The 21,834-nt window shown below is 40.5% G+C and overlaps 1 protein-coding gene across 7 annotated transcripts; it reads right to left on the minus strand.

Moving 5' to 3' along the window:
* Positions 1-253: 253 nt before the first annotated feature.
* Positions 254-20,968, minus strand: LOC105035566 (protein FAR1-RELATED SEQUENCE 5). Of its 7 annotated transcripts, none has more exons than XM_073250493.1 (5): positions 20,725-20,893; positions 3,561-3,648; positions 912-3,346; positions 766-823; positions 254-497 (listed from the first exon to the last, which is right to left on the minus strand). In XM_073250493.1, exons 3-4 carry the CDS (start codon positions 3,337-3,339, stop codon positions 771-773), a joined length of 2,481 nt encoding a protein of 826 aa, XP_073106594.1. In that variant the 5' UTR covers positions 3,340-3,346; positions 3,561-3,648; positions 20,725-20,893; the 3' UTR covers positions 254-497; positions 766-770. The 7 variants fall into 7 exon arrangements, with proteins under 7 accessions (XP_073106594.1, XP_073106593.1, XP_073106592.1 ...); XM_073250492.1 differs by having other exon boundaries at positions 3,565-3,648; positions 20,725-20,892; XM_073250491.1 differs by lacking the exon at positions 766-823 and adding an exon at positions 7,454-7,519 and having other exon boundaries at positions 3,565-3,648; positions 20,725-20,892.
* Positions 20,969-21,834: the final 866 nt, after the last annotated feature.

Raw genomic sequence — 21,834 nt, forward strand, 5'->3', positions numbered from 1 at the left:
AAGTTGATGTTTGGTGCATGTGATTAGAATGATATAGTCCTAAAACATAAAATAATTCCAGCTTTTTCTTCAGGCCATCTGTGGCATACAAAGGCAAAAGAAACCTGTCAATAAAGAAAAAAGCAGTTTATTCAGCTTCGACTGAAACACACATCAATTCTAGTATATGTCCTTGACAAAATCTGAACAACCATTTCCTGACATCACAGAATTACGAAAACCATTCATGCATGCTTTTCCTGACATCAAAGAATTATGAAAACCATTCATGCATGCTTTAACTGAATACGCAAAACTAGCAGTAACACAAACCGACCAGAAAAGAGAACCATTCATATTTTGCACTAAGTGCTTTAGTTCAATAATATTAGTACATAGATCATAGGGAACCCCAAAATGAAATCACATCTACAATGGCCTTCCTCCCTGTTCTGGTGGTCCAGCTGGGAACTGCCCCCAACACATGGTTGGATGGGAATGCTGGGAGACGAGTAATCCTGCATCACAATGAAAGAACTAATCCATTTTAGTATGTTCTTATTAAATGAGTGCAAGCTATCTACAAAATCGCTGAAATTCAATGCCAGAGTCAGCCAAATGTGCATAAACTACAATTTTTTGTAATGATTTTTCCATGCATAACATCTGTAAGACCCTACCAACTATTTCAAGATACCAGACTGATATCCCTTGCAAGGTCGTAGTCCGACGGTAACTATGAATAAGTATTGGTCATCACATAAAAAAATGATTGCAAGTAATCACCTGACTTAACAGTATTCTGATGGACTAGCTGTTAATGTGAATGGAAAAGTTAAAGAGCCTGCATTGCAGTTAAATTATATGAATTTAAAGTAACAAATCATTAATCAGAACATTTAGCTGAAACATATTCTTCAGTAAGAAAATACCATTAGCTGTACCACCAATGAAACTCGCTTGGTTTGCCTTATCATAGCGTAAGGTTCCAGCAACTGCACTTTCTACCGGATTTTGTGATCGATCGCATGAAGTGGTGATGAGTGCAGGCATCTCAGAAGGTCTTGCTTGCAAAACTTGATCCACTTGATCCATAAGCATATCTGACTGACTCTCGATAAATGCATATGACTCTACACTTTTAGCAGCCCTTGCTGCAGCTATACTGAAAATGCGACATAAATAGTTATAACGCTTGGATAAGGATGATTGAGGATCACTGTCAAAAGAAAATGGACAATTATCACTCAAAACTCCAGCCTTTGCATCTTTCCTCCACCTCTTCACGATGTATTGTGGTGGAAGTTCTTTAATATTTCTAGTGTCAAGTACTTTCAACACATGCCGACATTGAATCCCAATAAACTCAAACTTCTTGCAACTGCAGGTCACTGTACCATCTAAAGAATCAAATTTCACAAAGTGATCTTTAGCTTTCTCTTCGACAGTAACCCTATAGTTAGAAATTGTTCCAGTTTCACCACAACCATACAACATACAATCCATATACAACTCAAATTCTCTTTCAAACATTTTAAATGCAGCTGGTGTATAAGCATTTGCAGCTTGCCTCAACATACGAATAGAAGGTGGTTTTTTAGTACTTAGATTTGCATTAGCATCAGCTTGTAGTTCTGCACATCGTCGCTCATCCAGTATTCTCTCATAATGCTCAAAAAAGCTCAAAAGTTCCCTTTCTGGGCTTAAATATTTCTTGAGCTCAGTACTCAAGTTCTCCTTCTGTTGGACACTTTTGATGTCTGCATAAAATGTTTCACGCCCATATACCAGTGCCCATTTCTCCCTTTCATCAAATAGCTTTGCCAACCATTGATTGTCCTGGAGATCATACTTCTGCAACATTGTTTTCCATGCTGATAGAAACTCTTCCTCATCTTCAAAATCAAAAAGACATCGACCGAAATCATATCCTAAAGTTCTGGAACCATGAAATGCCTGACTTAGTTGCTCAACTGCATTCTGATAAATATGCCACACGCAAAAACGATGACTCGTGCCAGGCCAAACTGCAGCTATTGCTTCACTCATTGCTGCATCACGGTCGGTTAAAACTGTCTTGGGTTGACTTCCACTCATCACAGACTTGAACGTTTCAAATAACCACTTAAATGATTCTGTGCCTTCATCATATAGCAACGCAGCCCCAAAAATGACAATTTGCTTATGATGATTCACACCAATGAATAATGCAAATGGTCTACCATAACCATAAATTTTGTAGGTTGTGTCAAAACACACCACATCGCCGAAGTAGTTGTAGTCCATCATAGACTTCGCATCTGCCCAGAAAAAGTTAGTCATGTTATCATCCTCATCAACTTGTACTGCATAGAAGAATGATGGGTTATTGTCTTGCATCTTTTGTAAGTATTCCAATGTGGCCCCTGCATCCCCTACCTGGATGGACTTCACACGCTTGGATCTTAGGTAATTCTTACTGTCTAAAGAAAGCAAACTAATGCTTTGATGACTCCGAGCTTGCTTGTGCACAGTATCATCTGCAGATCCATCAGCCATGTCCGATTCATCATCTTGACCATTTTCTACACTATGTGACATCACCAAGTCAGTTGAAGAGGGGACTGAAAGTGGGTGATTATGGTATGTAACAAACTCTGTCACATGATATTTGCCACTAGGTGTAAGTCTGATGATCATGCATGCTGGGCAACCAGTTCTAGTTTCTGGGCGGGGTTTTTTCACCCTCTTTGCTCCTTTTTTCTTCTCACGGAAACCTTCTCTTGAACACACAAACATCCTTCTAGTGATAACATTTTCAGCACTCATTGTCATGCTTGCTCTTCGGATGCTGAATCCTATTCTTCCAGCATACATGCTATAAAATTCATAGGCCTCATCTTCAGTTTCAAATTCCGGTGTTCTCACCGTGTCATCCACCAAATCTGCTCTTACAGCTCGAGCCTTACGTCTCATTTTCTTGGCCCTCAACATATGAATAGTAGATGCTGCCGCAAGCTGATGGTTGTGGTTTGGTACAAATTCTGTCACACGGTATCTTCCATTAGGTGTAAGCCTGATGGTCATGCATGCTGGGCAACCAATTCTTGTTTCAGGCCGTGGACACTTCGCCTCCTTTGCCCCTTTCTTCTTCTCACGAAAGCCTTCTCTTGAGCATACAAATGTTCTCCTAGTAATGATATTCTTTGAGGTTGTCCAGAGCGTCGACCTTCGGACAAAGAAACCTACATTCTCAGCATATGTATTATAGAACTCATATGCCTCATTTTCACTCTCAAACAACATATCAATCCTTGGTAGCCATCTTGCATTATTAGCATCCTCCATTGTTGTAGAATTAGGTCTTGGTGCATCTGTCATTTTTTTCCTGTCCATCCGGAAAATAAGGTAGTCAACAAGGGGAAAGAATTCACATGCCTACCAACAATTCTCACTTCCAAAATGTAGCAGGACAAAATCTAAAAAGTTTTGGATAAATCAAACTATAGGACTGCATTGCAAGGAAAGACACTTGAATGAATATAACCATCACCACTGAAGAAGAACTACAGGAATCCTCAACTAATAAATAAATCCATTACCAACATGAAGGTTTTATAAGAAGCCTGACTGAGAATAGTCAATATTTCCTCCATATCAAAGCTTCTTCACTGTTTCTTGTGCTTCATCCTACATAGGAAGCCATAAAGCAAAAACCTATGACCACTTGAAGCAATTCAATAAGAAATAAAATAAACTTCATTTTATTTGTTTGGTGGCAACTGTCTAACACAAGATCCTTTACCAATTCCAGGATCAGACTATAAAATATGGGGATAAAAATATTTGAACTCCAGAAATATAGTCAAAGAACAAGACCACCAATCGATCTTAAGCCATGATAAATTCTTCATCTATATGACTCCTTCAAGCAAATAAGAAGCAGATAGTATCCTTTCTTTTCATCAAACACATAAATCCACCAATATAGCCCCCATTTCTACCATCTTGGTTAAATCTCATTAGAATGTATAAAGCAATTTAATATTGAATTATCTTTTCAAGCAAACACAGCAGAACAACATAGCCGCAACCACCAAGACATGCCCCGACAATTTGAGGTTGGCTCTAGGGGTCCTCCTTCACCAAGCATGTATTCTATGAAATGGGCCCAAATACATTAGGTTTCCAAGCATTGAAAATACTTAATTTTTAACAATTAAAAATCGACATCAGCAAACATTGCCAAAGCGGCTCTTCTTAAGCAAGAGAATTTTTCTACAATGTAGAGTGTGCAAGCAACAAAGTTTCAAGTCCTCATTTGAAATAATGCAATTGATATTTATAGAAATTCCTAATGACTGGCATGTGGAATGCACCCCCTCTCAAGAGCCCTACAAAGAAAAATAAAATAGCTGAAATAGAGAGTGCATGCACATGCATGAGAGAGAGAGAGAAAAAGAGAGAGAAGTAACCTTTCATAATGCGGGTGCAAGTATGAAGGGTCCAATGGTGGTTGAGGAGCCCATGGAGTAGGAGGTCATAGGACTAAGGGTGCATTTGGTTCATGGCCGGAATCAGAATCAGATTTGAATACTAGGGAGTAGCGATCGGGTTTTGGGGGATCGGGGCATTTCCTTTTGCCCTAGAATTGGAATGAGAATGAGACACCCCCTAACCAAATGACTAGAATGGGAGTCACTCGTTCCCATTTCCCTTCCAAAGCCCATATGCACTAATGTGCTGGGTCTACTATGAGATTTCTCAAAAAGTTTAAGGGTCAGATAGGTTGGATTGAAGGAGGTAGACTATTATAGGGGTAGGCCATAGGTTTGTGTCCCTCCTCACACTACCACTCCCACTCATATCTTTCCTGTTTCTAGCTCCAGCAAGCAACCTCAAGCTGTCTTGCAAGCAAACAATTCCAACAAGACCAATATTTCACAAATGAATTTCTTTATTGTTGATTGCATTGGTAAATCACCATGAAAATTACATATCACTATTTAACATAATACTATGAAATTTTCTTTTTATCAATCTAAGCAACAGATATTGTCTTCATGAAGCAGTGAAAAATGCCCACTTCCAAGGACCTAGATTGATTTGGCTCAAAGCCAATCCACGTCTCTGAGTTTATCTAGGCTGCTGCCTCTAAGGGATCCTTGATAGTTGATGGCAAGGGAAATCTATGGCTCCCTCTCTGCAAATTCTACATCCACAAGATGATTTTCTTCTCCTAGAAACCACCACCTCCCTGCTTCCCCAAGATCAAGTTTGATGGCAGCATGCATGACAGGGGAGCCCACGGTGGAGTGGGTTTCATTAGTAGGAGTCATGGTTGCCTCTTGTGGATGTATTTATACAAGGATATATAATATATCCAACCCCCGAAAAAAATGACAACCCCGATTCAGCGATCTCACACTTCCGCATGCTTTAGCCCACCATTACCTTCATCAATAGCATTGTTGCACTCTCCAAGTCATTTAAAACCAGTGGACATCATGAACCAACAGCTGATGGTTTAGATTTTTAACAGTCCATATACATATGAGAGAGGATCTTAAAAGTAAATGAGATCCAGACTCCACTAAGGTTTCTGAATGTCAAACTTGACAAAAACCTTATGTTACGTTATGTGTGCCACGTTGCCAAAACTCAAACTGAAACCAAAAAATTAAAGTTCCAACTAAAATAAATATAGGACCAATTTCAGAAATTTACATGAAATTAATTTATGCCAAAAAAATCGTTAGAAATTACAATCTTTGCAGCTCTTTGTCATTTATTCATTCTTCTCAAATTCTGAGAGGCATAATCTCTAACAAAACTTGAATATTGCAAGTTTGGGAAGTATTAGAAATATTTTGACATATAGCTAGTAAATATGCACATGCAAGTGCATGTTTTGCACTGACAAAATAACTAATTATTATTCATCATTAGTAATAGTTGAAAAAAGAAAAAAAGATATTATACAGGATAAAAAGAAAGCTAAAAATGTATGCAAACTTATTTAACAATTGTAAAATTCAGATGTAATATACATGTGTTAGATTTTTATATGAAAATAATCTAGGAAACTTTTTTGAATCCGATAACTGATTTATCCAAAAAAATGCCGAGGTTCTAAAGTTCGATCATCAAGCTTTCTAGTTAGATAGTTGAGTTGAAATTATGGATCACTTGCCACCTAAAACAGATCTGGACAAGAAAGTGTGAAGAGGCAAGGAGAGGCTTGCACAATGGACATTGGGCTCCTCTGCGATGGTTGGGTGATTCTCAATTTGAATGAATGAGTGATTCCTGTGGGATCCAAAGAAATTGGAGAAGTGGCTAGTAGTTTGTGGGTAATCAAGTTCTAGAGAAAAACTCAAAAACAATAGTTTCTTTAGAATAAAGTATAAACTCATCGCAACTCATTGACAGAGGATATATTGAATCCAATTGAGATTGGATAGTTTAAGGAATTTGGTTCAATGAAAATAATAGTCTCAGTCAAATCCAGCACATGACTGAATGCTTATTGATGATAGGCCCCCACAATCGCTTCTAGTATATGTTTGTTTGTTGGATTACCTTAGGGAAACTCACATCCCTTCATTCTCTGATATTGCATCACATTTGTTTGGAATCTTACATTTTCTGAAGCAAAACAAGGCAAGGTTCCTCATTTTATTCCACAATAAAAGGTTTATTAAGCTCCATATGAGTACCAATTAGGATTAAATAGAGAAGACCTTGAGTCTCCTGCACTCACAAGATCTGAGCATCCCAATGTCTATCAATGGCTGAGCTAAGGTTTAATTTCAGAAATTTTGAAACTTTAGGATCCCAATTAGTAGTATCATTTATCTATGTGTAGTTTGAGTTAAGGTGTGCAAGAGATTAGTGAATTTTATGATTATTTTCAGACACAATGAAGCTTTTAAGTTCATATTGGATTTATAGATGGGGAACCATGGGGTATTTCCAGACTTCAAAAGGTGGAATATATTAAGATATTCATATAGCTGTTACGGTAGGGATATTTTAAGCATGGAGGCGTTTTCAGATAGGGGTATCACAAGATAAAAAGTGTCAAATAAGCTTTTAAAATTCAATTTTGGTTTAGATTTCAGTATAAGCACTACAGGTAGAGTTTTGCTTTCAGTTTCAGCAGTTTCAGCAGCTTTGTCAATTTCTCTTTAAATTTCCAACAAGAAAGAAAGAAAGAAAAACAATAGCAAAACAAAGCTAGTTTCACACCATTTAATTGTGTTTTCAGTTATCACAGATCATAGTTTATGAAGTTGGTGGTTTTAGCTTGAAATTGAACTGCATTGAAGCTTAGTCCATTAACTATATCATACTAATGTACTAATTTATCAAGTATAAATACCAAACCACTAAATCAAGGATAAACTAACAAGTGCAAAATATGCCCATTAAGTATACCTAACACCATTAAGTACATCATGAAAAACAAAAAAGATAAAGGCAAGTTTCTCACCATTTTGTGTTTTCAGTTGTCTAGGATTGTAATTTGTATGGTTGGTAGTTATAGATTGAAATTGAACTGCATAGAGTTAAATGCATTAAACATATCATGATAATGTACTAATGTATTAAGTGTAATATCAAATACCACTAAATCAAGGATAAACTAACACATATAAATATACCTGTTTACTACCACAAGAGTATAAAACTTAAAACCCATCTAAGCATACCTCATTCTGTTTCATTCAAATAACCATATAGACAAGAAAGTGCCACGTAAATAATTACATTATTTCATTTTAATATTTCATTTATTTCTGAATAAACAGAAAAAACATCTAAGCAAGAAAAAAAAGAGTCCTATTATAACATTACGCTCTTTAATTACTAATAACCAGAAATGGCCAAAGCTACCAAATTAGCCAATATTACTGAAACCAACCAAAATTGACCAGAACCAAAAATTTCATATAGATTTGGATTGGTCTTGCTTAAGTTATGGCCGAAACTTAAAACCTTGTGTAAAATGTAACTAAATATGGAGGCTTTTATAGTATTATGAGTCAATGAAATAAATTTTTTAACTAACTTGACTACCTCAAGCCTAAAGCACACAGGCATGATTCACCGAACCATTCCAGACCGAGCAGTTTCGAGCATTCCGAACTGTACCAACCATGAACCAAGACGATTCGGCCTTCCGAAATAAAACACCGGATGAGGAAGAGAGAAAGAGAGGAAGAGAGGAGGAGAGAGAGAGGGGATGCCTTCGGAGGATCGGCGGTGGCCCACCGAGACTGCCAGAGGTCCATCCTTGTTTGATCACCCGCTGAGCCTCAGGCCTCAATTTTCCCGTCAGACGGCCATGGCGGTCAGCTGGTGGCCATCCAACAACCTCTCCGCCCGCTTTTCCTCCTTTTCTTTCCCTCCCCCCTCTATCCCTCTCTCGACTGCGATTTAACGGAGGAACTGGAGGCCTTGGCGGCCCTTCGAGTGTGCCTGCAGCCCGCTTGTGGCTACCACTGGTGTCTCCTCCGACCACCCTCTCCCTCCCTCCCTCCCCCTTCTAACTCCCCCTCTCTCCCCCTCCCCTCTTTCTCTTTTCCTCTTTGGTTCCTTCGCTTTAGTGTTGGTTCGCGCCGGTCCGATCCAATATGATTCTATACCAACTTGTACCGCCAACCAGCCGGTATGGATCCCAGTACCAATTCTACGGATCTTGCACATAGGTATTCATATCTATATCAAATAACGAATATTACATTTTAAAATGATATAAAATATGATGCACTTCTTTGTGTTTTTAAATTTTATGACTTTTGACATATATTTGGAATGAGATTCTGAAAAATGATACATCAAAAGCATCTAGAAAGATATATCATATTTCAAACTGATGTCTATTTTATTTTCCAGACTTGTTTAGTTTCCCTTGTTACCTTTAATTTTTCATCTTTTTGGCACAAATTTTCTCCCTTAAATGTTTAAGTTTTCGCACTTCAACATCACCATAATGCAAAAAAAAAAAAAGAACCTAGTTTAACATGTTGCTGCCAATTACAGACAAAGGATAACACTCAAATATCCACATAATTTATAACTTCAATGGTTACTATTTTAACTTTGAAGAGAAATTGGAAATAGGTGGATACACGTAGCCATGTGAACCCTATGCCTATTGTTCATTATTTCAATTTTTATAAGAGCCTTTACTCGCGTCCAACTTATAGTTGTAAGATGAAGAATAGAGTATTTCAGGTAACTATTATGCATATTGATGTGGCCTAAATTGAACCAGCCAATCGTAAGCCAACATATGGCAGGGGACTAGTTTTAGTTGGACTCATATTCTTGGGCCAATCCGAATTTTTTTTAAAAAAGAAAATCTAGGAATCAACTCCCCCCAGGACTCTAAATTCTAGAGCCCGGCTCTGATAGAACACGAATTCTTCATCTATAAAAAGATCTCAAGGCCCCAAGTATGATGAGGAAGCTACACACTCTCCACTTTCTCTTCTCCTTCATCTTTCTACATATCCTGCTCCTCAAAGCCCTGTCTAACTTAAGTATTAAAGAGACCCCCCATTTGGATCAACTCCGGCAACCTCCTTTACTTGTTGTATGCAACTTGGCACTCATCTTCCACAAATAGATCGATAAGCATCCTCCTCATCTCCAGATCATCAGATTAGATTTGATAGCAACAAACAAGCTCAACTAGATACTGATCTTGAGACGCACGGCTCACAGCACAACCCGAATCATCAACTTGCTCAACAAGAACCAACAACTGTACCCACCGAACAGTTTAATCTGCTCATGCAGCAGGTGCAAGCCTTGACAACTACAATGCAGAACCTACTCCAAGAGACCAATCCCCAATCTAACGCATTGAAGCAGCCCAACCAGCCAACATAGATAGAGCAATGGATGACCCTGCCTGAAGAGCACCAATGAGACCCATCAGGGTAACCGAGCTCTGACCCATTCAAAAGCGAGCTCAAGCCCTAGACAATCCTCTTTAGGCCGACCTGAAAGGACTTTGGTGGGGGAGGTCAACCACGAGAAGATCTAGGAGATGGAGAGGACGAATAAAGCCACAATGCAAAATATGAAGGCAAAAGGAACAAAGGCACTGGATGACCTAGAGATCACCACCGAGCCACCCTTCACCAAAGAAATCATGGATGAGCCTCTACCCCAAGGTTCAAAATGCCACAATTAGAATAATAAGATGGCACCTTGGATCCTATGGACGATCTGAAAAGCTTCAACACTCATGATGTTGCACAGTGCCTCTGGTGCAATCATGTACTGAGCTTTCCTTGCCATCCTTAAGAGGGCAGCTCAGTCATGGTAAAGCTTCCAACCTAGCTCAACTCATTCGACCAACTCAGCTGGCAATTTGTTAACCACTTCTTCCATAGCAAATGATACAAGAAGACCTCAGCAAACCCATTTGCTATTAAGTAGAGGCCAGATGAGTCGCTCTAATAGTATATGGACCGTTTCAATGCCAAAGCCTTGGAGATACACGTCTTGAATCAGATAGTAATCCTGGTTGCCATAGACAACAATCTGAAGAACTCACACTTGAGGTTCTCTTTTTCAAAGAGGCCGCCCAAAGATCTGTCTGAGCTGTTAATGCAAGCTAAAAAATATATTAATGCCGAAGAGCCTGTTGGTTCGAAAGGAAGCGAACGAAGACCAAACTAAGGTAAGTACATGAGCCGAGAACAGCAAAGGCCCAACAAGAACCTAAGTAGAAAGCTGTGTCCAAACAAGCTAAGAACCCACCATGGGGATCTGAGAGATACACCACCCTCAACACTACAAGAAGTTAGATTTTGATGGAGATCAAGGACTTCTTGCATTGGCCCACAAAGATAATGGAGCAACACTAGCAAAAGAAATCAAAACAAATATCAGCAGTTCCATCGTGACTATGACGACGATACCAAAGAGTACAAACAACTGAAGGGCAAGATCAAAGATCTCATCTAAAGGGGACAGCTAACTTAGAAGGCAGCTTCAGCCAACCAAGAGGACAAAGGCAAAAAAAGAGCCAACCTCGTGCAATAATGGCTCTTGAAAGCCAACCTTAGAAGATTTAATAAGCTGACCTCCGAGCTTGAAGGCTTCTAAAGGCCAGCTTGGGGAGCAAACATTAAAGAGCCCACCTTAACAGCCCTCATGGTAAAAGAGCTGACCTCAATGGTTTTCAGGGTAAAAAAAGCCGACCAAAACAGCCCTCAAAGCCAACCTAAAAAAACACTTGGAAAGTCTACCTAGAGGGATACTATGGCCTTGATGAGCCAACCTCAGACACCACGAAAGAAACGGATATTTGAGTGCTCAAAAGAAAAGTAGCATTTCATTACCAAAAAAGAGTTTAAGTACAAAGGGTTGGCTAAAAAGCCAATTATGCTGAAGTACAAAAGAAAGAAGAAAAGTACAAAAAGAAACAACAAAAAGAAAGCCTCCTACTCAACCAAAGAAGGCACCTCTACATCACTGTCGCTGCATCTATGCACCTCAATGTCATCCTCTACGTCCCATTCGGCGCATGGGTCAAGGCTGCTTAGATCAGCCTCAGCAAAGAGAGTCTCGCTCTATTCTTTGCAGTCCTTGAACCTTGTTTACTACGAGTTCATGGCATATGAGTTCAACTCTTCCTTTAAGCCTCCTGAGGCCTTGTATTCTTCTACCAACCCGACGCTCCCCCTTCGGCCTCCACAACCCTCTACTCAGTTACAGCAGCCCTTTGGTCGGCCATGTGCAGCCAACTCTCAGCAGCATGGAGCTCGACCTCAAGTGCCACAATCTTCTAGTCAACTATCTCCTTGTGCAACTCGGTGTTCGCCAGCTACAGTTGATCAACATCTAGGCTAAGCATCCTTTGGTACTCAGCCACGAATGCCCATAGACCGAAGTTTTGCAAGCAACATAAAACTAGATTAGAATGAGCTAAGCACGAAATTCCATGACTATTAGAGATCAGATTACCTTCACGACTGCTTTGAAGGCCGAGTAAAATCAGGTCTTAGTCGGATATTGGGACAAGTCAACCTAGTCACTTAGGAGCAAGGTCCCATAAGCAAGCTCCTGAGCAGTCTGGGCATCCTTCATCCCATTGTCAGTGACTTTGACCGACCACTCTGGAACATATCTCAATCCTTTGAGTATTGGTCTAAGTGAGAGAAGATAAAATCTCTACCTCAAGTTGGTGCTCAACCTGAGGAACTTTGAGTTTAACTTAAACCTTGTGTGAGATTGGAGCTAGGTGGCTCCTCTTTGTAAGAAGACCATCCTACTACTCTATCTGGCCATCTTTCTTTTGACGGCCTTCTTCAAACCTGACATAACGACCTACAAGTTTGCCAATGAAAAATATTCATAAATTAGATGGATCAAACAGATTACAGCTTGCATAATAATAATAGAAGAAATGGTCATGACCCTTAAGTTTGGCCGGACACAAACCGACATTCACTGGCATATGCTCCACTAGAAGTTGCTGCACAGAGGGAACCTCCACTCAGCACAGACCATCAAGTGCCTTCTGCTCCTTGGTTAGGCTAGAGGCCAATTCAAAGATTTCTTGAGCGGTCTCCAGATCATGCTGAAGCCCGAAAGCTGCTCAAACAACACAAAGAAATAGCGACCCTTCTAGTGATGGACCAGAGGAAGGACCAGCCTTTATCAGCTGACATCCCTTTCAAGTTGAGCAATGCCACCAACATGCTCGAAGGGATGCTCCTTCAGGATGTAAAGAGCCCTAAAGAGCTGAACAGTGGGTTGAACACCATGCAAAGCAGAAAAAGACAAAAACCCAATTATAATCCTGCAAGAGTTGGGGACTAGTTGGATTGGTACTAATTGGTACTGATCTAAGATTTGGCCGATAAAGAGGTGAAGAGGGAATCTTAGCCCTACCACCGGAGTATCCTTGTATGGGTAGAGCTGAGCAGGCAGATGACTAGAGGCTCTCTCGTCGGCCTCAAATAGCCTAAGGTAGATGCTAGGAGGAATGAAGTATGACCTCCTAATCCTATTTAAATCAGCTCAATCTAAGGTTCTTTCCTCGACACTAAGACTAAATGGGATGACCGATTGGACTGCCTCAAAATTCGAAGAGGATGAACCTGAGGAACCCGACCTAGAACTAGAGCTGGACAACCAACTAATGGGCGAGCTACTTATTATGAGTGACTCCTATGACCTATAAGGAATTGACAAAGGACGGGAGAAGGAAGTACCTACTTGATGGCCTAAGCGCTGAAAGATAAAGACCGAGTTGAGGAAGGGATGCTTGGGCAGGACAACCTAAGCGAGACTTCAGAATTCTATGAGTGGGGAAAAAGCACTAATGCCTACCTCATATAGAGCTCTCAACGGCTCGAATCAGCCTGAAGAGTTGCATCCAATCGAATTTCTGACCAAACAAGCTGACATGTGTCACACTGCTATTAACCACAAAGCGGTTGCACGGATCAAACCATCGCATATCACCTTGGGTATACCAACTGACAGACCTTTTCGGATTTCAAAAGGTCCATTGAAATTGCCCACCAAACTTTCAGGCGCGCACGCAAATTCCCCCAAATGTGATGGATGACCTGCAACCTAAGGAAATGGGCAAGTTGAGGTGAATCTTGGTAGGCTTACTATTAGCTAATCTGGCAACTTCCTTAGCTGGAGTCAAGAAAAATGCCTCGAACTCAAAAGCGAGGGGAATGTGACGTGGCCAAAATCAGAACAACTAATCATAGGCCGACACATGGCATAGCACGTGATCGGTTTCGATTGAACTTATCTTCTTGGGCAGGCCGATATAAATAAGAAAAACCAAGAATCAGCTCCTGACTGGACTCCAAATTTTAGAGTCCAACTCTGGTGGTACACGGACTCTTCACCTATAAAAAGGGCTCAAGGCCCCAAGTATGACAAAGAAGCTAAAAGCTCTCCACTTCCCCTTCTTCTGTCTTCGTACATATCCTATTCCCCAAACTCCTATCTAACTTAAGCATCAGAGGCCCCCGATCGAATCAGTATGGCGATCTCCTTTGCTCTCATTTTCACACGTAGATCAGCGCTTCGTCTTCCACTGCAGCAGATCAATCAGCACCATCCTCGTCTCCAAAACACCGGACAAAATTATGGCGGCAACACAAATCATTATTTGTAGAAGTGCTTCACCATATAATAATGGTGCTAAACATAATTCTCCAAAATATATTAACAATTCACATGCAATGCTTAACTAACAAGATTTTGTTGCAAAGGACTACCATATATAAGACCTTGACAGGCTCAACATATGAAAAGAAAATTGAATATGCAAAATGAATTAACTTTGGAGAACTCAAGTGGTGACAGGCTAATTGTAGAATGATAACAACCTTGATTCAAATTATTGTTAAACATTTGAAGTTTTAGCTCTTCCATAATTACTCTCACAATAATTTAGTTGTACATGAAACAAATGCTAGCTTTCATTACTGTTGGGAGATATTTACTGCTTGGGCCGAAGACATGGACTAACAAAAGGGCAAATGATATAGCCTGATTCTGGCTTCAGCTCCTGACGATCTTTAACTTCTAGTGATCCCCCTAAGCACAATGCTCAGGACCAGCCGATTATGACTTCGGCCTCAAACCTATCTCAATCCCTATGACAGCCGACATCCAACATCTATCCGGCATCTGTAGGCAACCAAACCCCTAATTTGGTCGATCTTCGACTTCGGCCATAAATGTATTTTAGCTCTCACCGATCTTTGGCTCCAATTCCTTCTTCCCTTTAGCACAAGTCTCCATCGGATCACGCTGAAGCTTCTACTAGTGGAATTGGTCCAATCCCACCAGCGCCCTTATTTGAGTGCCCATGGCATTTAACTGGCTTCGAAACGGATACGGCAGGTGTAATAACCTTCTCAGAAATTCCGATCAAAAATCTCGCCACATCGTGCCTAAATCGGCCACGTAACTTTTCTAAAACGATTCTTCAACTTTCATCTACAAAAAGACATCCAAGGGACTCCCCAAAGTACTTGGGGATAATCTCTTTACACTCCTCACCTATTTTCACTGCTATCTGACTTGAGCATCGGAGGGTCTCCGCTAGAGCCAACTCCGACCAAGACTTACTTGCAGATTTCTCTTCCGGATGGACACGCCATCGGTCCAACCTCTCCGACCGTGATCCGGATTTCAATAGCAACAGATTGACGTTAGAAAAAAAAAAATCTGATCCAAGTGTGAGGAGCACAAGATCGAGATTATGGCACCGCGCCAAGCTTCCTCCCATCGATTTAACATCGCTGCATCCTCCCAGTTAGCGAAGAATGCAATCGACCAGCAGGCTTTGACACAGCCGCCGTCAAAAGTTTCGCAACCGCCCTCCCAACAGGTGGTGATCATCAGCACGGAACAACTCCACCTACTGTTCCAACAAGTACAGACTCTGACCACCACCGTTCAGGCAATGCAGCACTCCACGCTGTACCACCGACAATAGCACTATTACAACCAATCAATGCTGCACCAACAATAGTAGCTGCAACAACACCCCCACCAACCAATGTAGTACCAGTGGTAGATCCACAATCGGCAATTCCCCTGCAGCAACCTACAACAGCACCGCAGGGACGACCGCCAGTCCCTCCATAGAGTCCTGAGTGGGGGAGACAAACCCATCACAGTCGACCCCGGAGTCCAGAACACAGAAGACAACAGTCGCCAAGTCCTCGTTCTAGGCAAGATTCAATGCCTAGTCGACGACCCCCCCTACAATGTTCGAAAAACTGCACCGCCCGAGATGCGGAATCGACTGCAAACTTCGAAAGATGAACGAGAGGATCGAAGCAATCCACCATCAAACACAGGTGCGCGATGACAGGTATAAACCAACCCGCCATTTAGCGATCAGATTATGCAAGAACCGCTCTCCAAAAATTTCAAAATGTCGCACTTAGAGAGCTATCATGGGATCACCGATCCAGTAGATCACCTAAAAAGCTTCAAATCCCTGATGCTCATTCATGAGGAAACCGATGCCGCCCTCTATCAAATCTTTCCGTCAATCCTGAAGGATATAGCCTGACATTGGTACACTAGCTTAAAGCCACAAATGTCCATTCTTTCAATCAGATGAGCCGACTGTTCGTGGGCCATTTTGTGAGCAATAAGAGACAGTAGAAAGGATCGGACTCCCTGATGAATATGAAACAGAGAGAAGGGGAGTCCGTCCGATAATACCTCGATCGTTTCAATGCAGCCGTATTAAAAGTCCGCGATCTGGATCAGTCGATCGCAATAGCCATCGTGAAGGACGGATTACTGAAGAATGATCTTCGATACTTCCTGAACAAGATCCACCCCCGTGACTTCGCCGATATGTTAGCCCGAATGGAGAAGTACGTCAGGGCAGACGAGGCGTTCGAAGATGAGCCCCCAATGAACATGGTAGAAGAAAGGAAGAAAGAAAAATCGAAATCTCCACCGAAGGATCGACGGCACTCCCACTCTCCACCTAGATGTCAGAGGTCCCAAACTCCCCCACGGAACCCCCGACGAAGGGACAATTTCAGAAGGAAGCGACGTGTCTCCACCTAGGAGATTTACAAACTACACCCCCTTGGGACACCATCCGAGCTTAAGTACTAATAGAGATCAAAGATCGAATTCCAAAGGCGGGGAGGTTGCGGTCTAATTCAAACCGACAGAACCACAAGTATGCCTATATCACCGCGACCATGACCACAACATTGAAAATTGTATTTAGCTTCAACATGAGATGGAAGAGCTCATTCGGCATGGGCACTTGGATCGACTTATCAAGCATCGATAGGAACGGCAAGAGGAACGACGGAGATCACCCAACCTGTTGGAACAACGACAGAGGGAACCATCTAAAGATCGACCTTCTACGGGAGTGATAAATGCAATAATTGAAGGACATCAAAGTAGAGTGGAGTCAGTTGAACCTTCCAATAAGCCGAGGACTGAAGAATCCCTTATTTTTACTGAAGAAGATGCCCAAAGGGTTCAATTCCCACGTAACGACGCAATGATTGTAACTTTGAATATCGAAAACTATATGATATACGTCGCATCCTTAATGATAATGGAAGTTAACGGATGTTTTATTTTACGACGCTCTCTTAAATGGGCATACCCCAAGAACGGCTAAACCGACTAGATACCCCTCTAATAGGATTTACTGAGGATGATATAATAGTTGAAGCGGTTATAACTCTCCCTATTGTGGCCGGACGATCACCTCGCCGATCCAAGATCCGAGCACTTTAGACCTACAATGCCATCCTCAGACATCCAGAACTTAACACACTCCGAGCAGTAGTATCTGCCTATCATCTGAAAATAAAGTTTCTCATAGAATTTGAAGTTGCCGAAGTCCGTGGAGATCAGGCCTTAGCGCGATAATGCTACAATATCGCACTTCATGATGCAGGACCTTCCGAGGCTTACTCGATGGACAGACTAGACACACGAGACAAACTATCCGAAGAATGAGGAAAGCCGATTGAGGACGTGGACAGGATCCCATTGAATGACAGCAATCAGGAGCATGCCATCCAGATCATGTCAAAACTCGATATGATAACCAAACGACGTTTCATCTCTTTTTGTAGAAAAATACAGATGTATTCGCCTAGGCTCCAACAGATATACCAGGCATCGATCCGAATGTGATGACGCATTGGCTAGGCGTCAACCCGAGCTACAGACCTGTTAAACATTAGAAAAGAAGCTTCCCGAGCGACAAAAGGTGATAGCCAAAGAGGTGGACAAACTCTTGCTCTTTTCACCCGGGCTACCTTTAGCTCGAACTCTAGAGTGGGGAGCATCTGATACGGAATGACAGCTTATCTTGGTTGGACCAATGTTCACTTAAGCTCGATTAATAACTGACCTACTCGCCTCGGTGCCTTTCGAGCTGAGGCATCAGACCGAGATTCCCAACGGCTGTTATGCATCGGATAGTTATCATATTCAATCCACATTCCAAATATGCACCAAATCCAATAGGCAATAGCTCACCTCGATCGAATAAGACAGAAGCAACGTAATTCTCTCAATCACTACTGCCCTTTTTTTACCAAAGATGGCCAACTACCCCACCTATAAATAGAGGGAATTGGAGACCCTCAGATAAGCTTTCACGTCCCATTATCTCTCATTTCCAGTAATTTTCAGTGACTGACTTGAGCACCAAAGAGTCCTTACTAGAAACAACTCCGACAAAGGACTTGATTTGCAGATTCACCTTCATCTAGTACAATGCCAGAGTCCAACTACTTTAAACCCACCTGCTCCAATGTCAGGTTGGCCGCCAACAACAACAATATCTATATCCATTTAAGACAAATCCAACAAACATCCATATTTATATTCATCAAATAGTACAAAAATGGATATGGATATACCGATATTCAATTCATGTAAGCTAGCATTTGTTTCACGTACAACTTAATTATTGTGAGAGTAATTATGAAATTCTAAAACTTTAAATATATAACAATAACTTGAATCAAGGTTGTTTCCATTTTACAATTAGCCTATCACCATTTGAGTTCTCCAACACCAAAATAAAAGGAAAAAAGTGTAAATAAAATAAATTCACAAGCTTCATATTCTTTTAATAACATCATCACTTTAACTAGCTCCAAATTCCTTGAACTTCTTCTTGTACCTATTCTTTCTATGAGCATATTCTTAAAGTTCCTCCATCAATGATTAAATGGGACCCCTTTTTAGCAAACACCATTGCTAGGTTCTCATTTAAGAATCCAATCAGACCATAGGAATGGGGTAGATAGCGGGGCCATGGTTGCTAACATTAGAGCACGATACAGATTCTCAAGACACAGAGGAAAATGGTAGGGATCACGAAGTGTTGGAGAAGGAAATAAATAACAGATATGGATTAAGGAATTACCATTAATAATCATGTCTCAAGGATGAGATGACACAAGATGAAGACATAAAGGAGTCAGGTTTGGATCTTATTTGTTACTAAGTCTCAGAACACGCATCCTATCAAAAAGCGAGAACCAAGTTGGTTCACATGGGATTTGGACTCCCTTGAAATCGGTAAGAAAGTCAACATCTAGTGTTACTTTGCTGCACGATAAGGTGGACGATTTATATAATATGATGAATATGGTTATTAATGGTCCGGATTCCTCAATTAAATTTAGTGGCTATTGTTGCTTCTAGAGAGAAATTATTCATACTTTATAGTATTTAGGAAGATCATTTCCTACACTTCTCAAAAAATGTATATATTACACAAACAAATAATGAGAATGGTGATGCAATGAGGCATTTCATTTTACAAGAGGCCAATGTTAAAAAAAAAAAGAAGGAAAAGAATATCCTTTTGACTTAATGAAAGACATGAGATACCCATGTAAATTTTACAGTCACAATAATAGGAACTATCCAATTTATGGCAAAGTTAATGTAGTAAAATAGATTGGGAAGACAAAGAGATAGCCATCAAGATGCCTGCATCCAAAGTGGCAAAATCAACCTCATATGCATCAGGCTATATAGCTATATATGATCAACCAAGTATCTTCTGAGCTTACATACATAACTGATTACATTTGCTGAACCCACAAAGAACAAAGAAATGAAGAAGTTAATGATACCTCTTCACAATTTTTTTTATTTTTCATAGACTGCCACATCTACCTCCTTTATTTTTCCTCTCTCATATATAAGGCACACAATACACCAGCACCAGTCCAAACATTGCAAAAACTCCCCCACCACAAGTTATAAATTTATTAAAATAACTCACAACCTCCAAATATCATTAATCAATCCAGACAGATTTATATACTTTTTGACATCAAATATTAATTAAAATGTCAGCAAATTTTAACTATAATATAAATCCACACATAATCTCTTTGAAGAAGAAAACCCGATCCAACTATTCAAATTAGTTTTAGCGAAAACTATTTATCTATAATTTGTTTGCACCTCATATATTGTTATTTTTCTTCCTAATTCAATAACATCCTGTCAGGATGACTAATAATTTGGTCGTACATAAATTACCATTCGATATCTACTAAATAAAAATTGAAAAATGTGAAGGGTCATTTTCTAAAAATAAATATTAGATCTAAAAATCAGAGAAGCAAAATCAGTTCAGAAGCTAAGAAATATTTATCAAAATAATGTAACAATAACTACCATAACATTTAGTAAAACCATAAACGTTTCTTTTTTTCCGCATACATTTTCACTCCAGAAACAAAATCTATCTTTCTTCCAAGACATGAGTAGATGAAGATACAATAACCGGAAAAGTCCAAAAATATTTGAAGCAGGAAAAACAAAATCTAAATATGATCAGAAGACACAATAAAACAACATAAATATATTTGTCCAAATGGGGGCAAATATCAATGAAGCCAGATACATCCTCGTCCAGAATCCAACACACACCACAGCAAGGGAATCAGAACAAAGAACAACGTCAGAAAGATACGCACGGGTCTATGATATCTAAAAACTACTAAAGAAAAAGGAAACAAAAAGAAAACAGCATATAGATGATGATAAGAACGACACGGTTCCCTCGACACAAAAAAAGGAATTATTGAAGTTTGCGAGTATCCACGTACAAATTCGAGATCAGGGATATCCTCGGCAAACACAAAAGACCTTTGACGGAAAGAAAAGCAATGAAACACCAATAGAGAGAGAGAGAGAGAGAGAGAGAGAGAGAGAGATTACCCCAGAACTCCATGTCGATCGATATGAGAGCAGAGAAGGAGCAGGAGGGTTTTGGAAGGGTTCGGGGAGGACGGAGTGGAGGCGATAGCGAGCGAGAGAGAGGGAAAATTAGGGTTTGTACCGGAGGGGATTTTGAAGGAAACTGGAACCCTTCGGTATACAGCCCGCCCATCTCCACCGTCAGTTATGAGTGCGTGCTAGCTGGCCGTGTCTGATGATGATCCGCTCAAACTCCGGGAGGGAGAGCTGGCTTGGGAATTTTGGAACCAAACCGCGTGGGTGCCGATTAGGCACTTAAAACGTTTCGTAACTTTCGCAAAAAATTTATTTAATAATAAATAAGTAAATATTATAAATCAAAAAAAAATTATAAGTGGAATCTTGCGTATAAATTAAATAAGAGCATCCACCTTCATCCGTCACTTTTTTTTTCCAAAAAAATTTTTATTAAAATTTAAAAATAAATAAAAAATAACTTCTAAATTCTTTTACGATTACAAAACATCCGAACCCCAACCCCAAAGTCTAATGTATAAAGGACAATCATGAATATAAGAAAAGATGTATATCTTCAAAAAGATCTTGATTGTTCGTTGGTCAACAGATTTTTTGATTTATATCTGTTGGGTATAAAATAATCCTAGTCGAAGTTTGTAAGAAGCCAATCCTCCTAGGACTCTTCCGACTTCCGACCTTGTGCGGCGTCTTTCTGAACTTCCCCGACCGTCCGAGCTTCTACAGTACCATCCGAACTCCTCCAGCAGTCGACCTTCCACAGTGTCCTCCAGATTCCTCTAACGGTCGAACTCCTATCATATCCTCCGGACTTCTCCAAAAATGAGCTACTTCAGTCGTCTATCGGACTGTTCCAAATGCTCTCTGGGCTTCACTATCAGTCGATTTTCTACAGTGATCGACTACTCTCCGAATCTCTTCCAGACTTCCTCCTGTCACGATCGACTTTACTCCGAGCTTCTTTCGAACTTCGTCAATGTCCGGACTTCTCCAGCAGCAGGATTTCTACAGTAATCAGACTCCATTCAAGTTTCTACAGTGGTCGACCGCCTTCTGAATTTCACCCGGGCTTCTACAGTAAGCGAATTCCGTCCG

This window comes from Elaeis guineensis, unplaced genomic scaffold, assembly GCF_000442705.2.
Source record: "Elaeis guineensis isolate ETL-2024a unplaced genomic scaffold, EG11 Super_Scaffold_1000045, whole genome shotgun sequence".
Lineage (NCBI taxonomy): Eukaryota > Viridiplantae > Streptophyta > Magnoliopsida > Arecales > Arecaceae > Elaeis > Elaeis guineensis.

Excerpts from the sequence above, each read along its gene's own strand:
- LOC105035566 (XM_073250490.1), bottom strand. The coding sequence starts at position 3,614 with ATGGAGGAAATATTGACTATTCTCAGTCAGGCTTCTTATAAAACCTTC. Across the intron at positions 3,347-3,564 it reads GCTTCTTATAAAACCTTCAT|GAAAAAAATGACAGATGCAC; the intron begins GTTGGTAATGGA and ends CCGGATGGACAG. Across the intron at positions 498-911 it reads CATTGGTGGTACAGCTAATG|GATTACTCGTCTCCCAGCAT; the intron begins GTATTTTCTTAC and ends ATTGTGATGCAG.